Below are 5,000 nucleotides of genomic sequence, written 5' to 3'. Positions count from 1 at the left end.
AATATTCTGTACCTGTAGTACCTCAGCAAAAACAGCCACCTCAGTGCTTGCAACTTTCACAGCAGTATTCAGTTCAGCACATGCAAAATGTCAATTTAATGCAGAGGAAAGACTCAGAGACACAGACAAATACACTTGGAGGTAGATCAGAGGAGCAGTCTGGATGGCTGCATTTTGCAGAAAACGCTCCCACTTTCCCATCACCATATCTTAATCAGCTTCCTGGAGCGTGCTTTCTTACTGCAAGTGCTGCTAACTCACTGCATTGTAAAGATAACTTTTTGGGAGTAGTAGACTGCAATGAAGGTCGAAGTATTATTACTGAGAATAGTACCTACATGAACTCTCCTGAACATGAATACTGGCGGCAACACTGTAATGCAAAACCCAAGACATCAGGTCAGCAAACGAGTAAGTACGAAATTCACTTATGATGAATCAACACATATTCGAGCCCTCGCTCCCGCCCTAAAGAAAAAAAAAAAAAATAATAATAAATAATAATAAAAAAAAAAATAATAATAATAATAAAAAAATAAAAATCAATCCCCATCCAACTGAACTGAAAACAGGGGGGCTGGCCACAGGGCTATACTTTCATACCGTAAAACCATAAACCATATCCAGAGACCTACTGAAGTTCACTTTTTCTCAGCAACCACAATGAGTTGGGGGGAGTTCTTGGGTGCATTAAAAAGGTCTTGAGGTCCTGCATGGCTTAGGCCGTTCTGATAAGGGGTCCCCATTAGGGTTCAGGACATGAAAACCCCTTAATAGCTAATTATACCACTTAAATTTTGAAGCAATAGTACATAGTTGCAGGTATATTTAGGGTGCTATGGAAACCTATCACAGAGTATATTACTAAATTAGACTAGGTATGGTATGAAAATTTTTATACCCCTTATAAACCCCTTAAATACACCCTAAACAACGGCAAGGTTTATAGAGGTGCTGTGGAAAGCTATCAGAGTATATGAGAATGGATATTGTTTGAGTAATCGTATACCCTTTATAGACCCCTTAAACACCCCCAAACAGTGGAATGGGTTAGGGAGATGATCGAGGGTGCTATGGAAGGCTATGATAAAGTAGAGGCAACAGGGCACGGTTTAAGATCTCACATTCCCTTTAAATGTAGTGGGCGTAGGTACATGCATCACCTTTTCGGGGTAGTGCCTCTAAATTGCATTTTGAGCAGTCATAGACACACACACTTATATATGTATAATTATGTGTTGTGTGTGTTCATTTATTTACCTATCTTTCTATCAATCAACCTCTATCCATTTATCTCTATATTTTCATTTATCTACTTATCTGTCAGTCCCCATGGTTCGGGAGACGATACCGGAAGCGATAATAGCCTCCTTTTCCGGGACTTTGCTAGGTCCTAGAAATTGAGGATTTCTGGCTCCTGGTACCAGCGTCCAGACCCACATCACTGGACATGGTACAGTGATGCAGGAAATGCAACCAAGGAGGTCGACCACATACTCATTAGCACTCGTTGGAGGATCCTTCAGAATTGCAGTGTGTACAGGAGTGCTGAGTTCTGTGGTACTGACCATAGATTGGCTGTGGCTACCCTCCGAGTCCATTTCAAAACCCCCCAGTGGTCCAATGATCACCCCAGGGTGTTTCACTTAGACAGGCTGAGGGAGGGGAAATGTGCCCGGGGGTTTGCTGAGGCAGTTTCTATTCGTTTCACAGCGCTCGACAATCTGACGGACCCTGTACTTCTGTGGGACACCTTCAAACGTGAAACACTTGATGCAGCTCAAGAGACGATTGGTGAACGCCTAAGAGCAAGACGAAATTTCATCTCACAGGAGATACTGGATGCTACAGATGCTTGTTGTGTGGCTCGTCTGGCAGGGGATCAAGATTTGCACCGTTCCCAGGTGTGCAGAACTCGGTCACTGTTAAGAAGGGACAAGGAACAGTTTATTAGGAGTCTTGCAGAAGAGTTAGAAGGCCATTTCTTAGTAAATGACCTTCGTCCTACATACTAAGCCCTGAGAAAGCTGAACTCCAAGCCCTCTTCACAGGTGACAGCAGTTCATTCAGTAGGTGGCCAGATAATCTCAGATCCTGTTGCGGTGCGGGAACGTTGGGCTGAGTATTTTGAGCAGTTGTACCAGGTTGACCCACCAACAGATAACTTGAGTGCGGGTAGTACCGAGATTCCGTTGCCGGACCCACCCATCAGTGAGGATGCTCCCTCCCTAACCAAGTTAGGTGCCGATCTCCAAGCTGAAGAGTAGTAAAGCAGCTGGTACATGCAGCATCCCAGCTGAACTGTTAAAGGCTGGTGGTGAACCTATGGTGCAGGGGTTACATGTTGTCCTGAATGCTACTTGGCTATCTGGTACCAATCCCCCTGACCTGTTGAGGGGTGTGGTCATCCTTCTCTGGAAGGGGAATGGGGACCGATGGGACTGCAGCAATCACCGAGGCATCACACTGCTCAGTATACCAGGCAAGGTTCTTGCCCGCATCCTGAGACGTATCAGAGACCACCTACTGAGGCATCAGCAATCTGGATTCACTCCTAGTAAGTCCACAATAGACCGCACCCTAGCACTTCAAGTCATTACAGAGCGCCGTCGTGCCTTCAGACGTGGGCTACTTGCAGCCTACATTGACCTCAAGAAGGCATTCGATATGGTGCATCGGGAATCACTCTGGGAGATCTTGAGACAGTGGAATTCCAACAAGGATTATTGGACTAATAGAAAGTGTACTGGTACTGAAAGTGCTGTAAAGTGTGGTGGGAGCCTTTCAAGCTTCTTTCCTGTTAGTTCAGGAGTGAGGCAAGGCTGTGTCTTTGCACCTACATTTTTCACACTTGCATGGACTGGATACTGGGTAGAGCTACTGTTCAAAGTCATTGTGGAGCAAGTCTGGACAATATCAAGGTTACCAACCTTGACTTTGATGATGCTCTTCTATCTGAGTCTTTGGAATCCTTAGTGGTGGCTCTCAATGCATTTAGTAATGAAGCAAAGTCCTTCGATTTAGAGGTCTCCTGGACCAAGACCAAGATCCAGGACCTTGGGGACTTACTACAACCTGTTCAGTTGGTACGTGCTTGTGGCACAGACATTGAAGTCACAGAGAGCTTTACATACCTTGGTAGTGTAGTTCATAACTCTGGTCTGTCAGACCAGGAAATCAGCAGACTGATTGGCCTGACAAAAAGGGTCATGAACTCACACGACAAGAGTATTTGGAGATGCAGAAGGACCAAACTTCGTGTCTTCAAGGTCCTGATAGTGCCAGTTTTGCTATATGGTAGTGAAACCTGGACACTATCCTGCGCCTTGGAGTCTTAACTTGATGCCTTTTGTACTAGGTCCTTGCGTCGGATCATGGGGTACTGTTGGTTTGACACATGGTCCTGCACAATCTGTGATTGCCAACTCAGGCTTTATGGCCACCTGGCTCGCTTCCCTCAGGACAACCTGTGTGGAGGAGACCCATGGAACGACCTAGGAAGTCGTGGCTTGGGCAGATCAATCAAACCTGTAGTGAGGAGCTTGAGATGGGCCGAGCGCCTGCCTGGCGGCTTGCCATGAAGGACCCTTGCAGATGGATGGATGCGGTTATGCGCCCCCGTCGGCGTCAGCTCCGCGATGATGATATTTATCTCTCTCACTCTCTGTAATGGCTGAATTACGGTCAGAGTGCAGACAGTTGTGTCTGGCAGGAACATGTGAACACGGCGATGGAGAGAAATCAGCAGACGTTTTGGTAACTTTGGAGGCTTATGTGACAGGAGAGATACAGCTGGTAGACAGAGGTTCGGTCTGACCAGGTTGCTATGTCTGTCATGACCTTCTTAATAAATATCTAATCGAGAAGGTGGTTAGGTAATAGCATCATATAAGGGGCGGGAGGAGAGAGAGAAAAGAATGTGCTAGTGTAAACAGAGTGACGTCACGAGGCAGGAGGCCTATGCAATGCCGTATCTAGTGATGTGTTGGCCGGAAGGCTTGGCACATGTGGTCTAGTATAATTGTATAGGGTATGTGTGTAAAAGGTATATATTATATGTACGGTCTAGTGCGAAAAAGGGAGCAGCTCAGTATAAGCCTTCCCTGCCACTGCACAGCTTCTCCATCATCGAGACTTCTGCAGTGTCTCCTCGTGGCCTTCCATGGAAACTGGGTACCTTGCAGTTCCAGGCTAAATTGTGGGGGATCTCGGAGCAGCAGGAGGCCCTGGAGGTACAGGGTCATGGCTCATCAGTGTTTGGACACGCCTTGGCCCTGTACCAACTCCTGCCCCTAGGTCCCCTGGGGTTAATGGGAGGCTTGGAAGAGGTGGGCCTTGCCAGTCCTCCTCCCCCCAGATAAATCTCATCGACAGTGTTTTGTGTAAATGGAAATGCTGGGAGGAGGGGAAATGTCCCTTCCACCCAGCCCGAGGGACGGGCTGTGGGCCCTGTTTGGAGGGTAGCTGCTGGGATACAGGATGGGAATGGAACTACTCATCCCACCTGCGTTCTGGCAGCCACCAGCCCAGAATGAAGCTTGCAGGGGAAAAGCCTAAGGAAACCCCGCAGGTGGATGATGGGTCCTGCAGACTGCCGCCCCCTTTTATAAGGAGCAGCGTCAAGCGGGGGTGGCAGAGGTGGTGACCACCCGGAGTGACTGCCCAAGGCAGTCAGGCGGGAGGCCAGGGTGGGGGCTTGGAACATCTGTTTTTTGCGTCAGGATGATTGGTTGCCTCTGTTGTTGAGGGAAATGGGGAGGCTGAAAGTTAAGGTGGCTGCTCTCTCGGAGGTGAAAAGACCTGGCAGTGTCACAATCAGAGTAGGTGGCTACACCTATTACTGGTCGGGCTGCAGCGACAGTCATCATCTCCAGGGAGTAGCCATAGCCATCTCAAGCAGACTCAAGCCCTCGGTAGTATAGGTTACTCCAGTCGATGAGCATATAATGGTAATGAGACTGAAGTTAGCATTTGGCTTCATGTTTCCTATTGCTGTGTAT

General features: G+C 47.6%; 3 protein-coding genes across 3 annotated transcripts in view; all 3 read left to right on the top strand.

Moving 5' to 3' along the window:
- Nucleotides 1–463, top strand: part of LOC113805384 (uncharacterized) — a gene marked incomplete at its 5' end in the record, with an annotated part of 10,973 nt that extends 10,510 nt beyond the window's left edge. Inside the window, 1 exon segment of the mRNA XM_070137756.1 lies at nt 1–463. This exon segment is cut by the window's left edge and continues 376 nt beyond it. Within this exon segment, the coding sequence (XP_069993857.1) occupies nt 1–434 (434 nt within the window).
- Nucleotides 464–663: 200 nt separating this feature from the next.
- On the top strand, nt 664–3,498 carry LOC138865954 (uncharacterized). The gene is made up of 7 exons (XM_070137442.1): nt 664–667; nt 1,042–1,146; nt 1,780–1,904; nt 2,257–2,398; nt 2,519–2,670; nt 2,805–3,297; nt 3,359–3,498. The coding sequence occupies exons 1-7, from the start codon at nt 664–666 to the stop codon at nt 3,496–3,498; spliced, it is 1,161 nt and encodes a 386-aa protein (XP_069993543.1).
- Nucleotides 3,499–3,669: 171 nt separating this feature from the next.
- LOC138865953 (uncharacterized) overlaps nt 3,670–5,000 on the top strand; it is a 10,680-nt gene continuing 9,349 nt past the window's right edge. The window contains exons 1-3 of the mRNA XM_070137441.1: nt 3,670–3,810; nt 4,080–4,328; nt 4,722–4,913. Coding sequence (XP_069993542.1) covers nt 3,670–3,810; nt 4,080–4,328; nt 4,722–4,913 — 582 coding nt within the window. The remainder of the gene's footprint in view (nt 3,811–4,079; nt 4,329–4,721; nt 4,914–5,000) is intronic.

The sequence above is a fragment of the Penaeus vannamei genome, chromosome 23 (genome assembly GCF_042767895.1).
Source record: "Penaeus vannamei isolate JL-2024 chromosome 23, ASM4276789v1, whole genome shotgun sequence".
In the NCBI taxonomy this organism is placed as follows: Eukaryota; Metazoa; Arthropoda; class Malacostraca; order Decapoda; family Penaeidae; genus Penaeus; species Penaeus vannamei.
The sequence above is the reverse complement of the archived record's forward strand: the minus strand, read 5'-3'. Positions and strand labels throughout refer to the sequence as shown.

Bases quoted from the DNA above. Each gene is read 5' to 3' on its own strand.
- LOC138865954 (XM_070137442.1), top strand. The intron at 2,671-2,804 runs GTGCATCGGGAA...CTTTCCTGTTAG, and splicing joins TCAAGAAGGCATTCGATATG to TTCAGGAGTGAGGCAAGGCT. The intron at 3,298-3,358 runs GTAGTGAAACCT...CTTTTGTACTAG, and splicing joins AGTGCCAGTTTTGCTATATG to GTCCTTGCGTCGGATCATGG.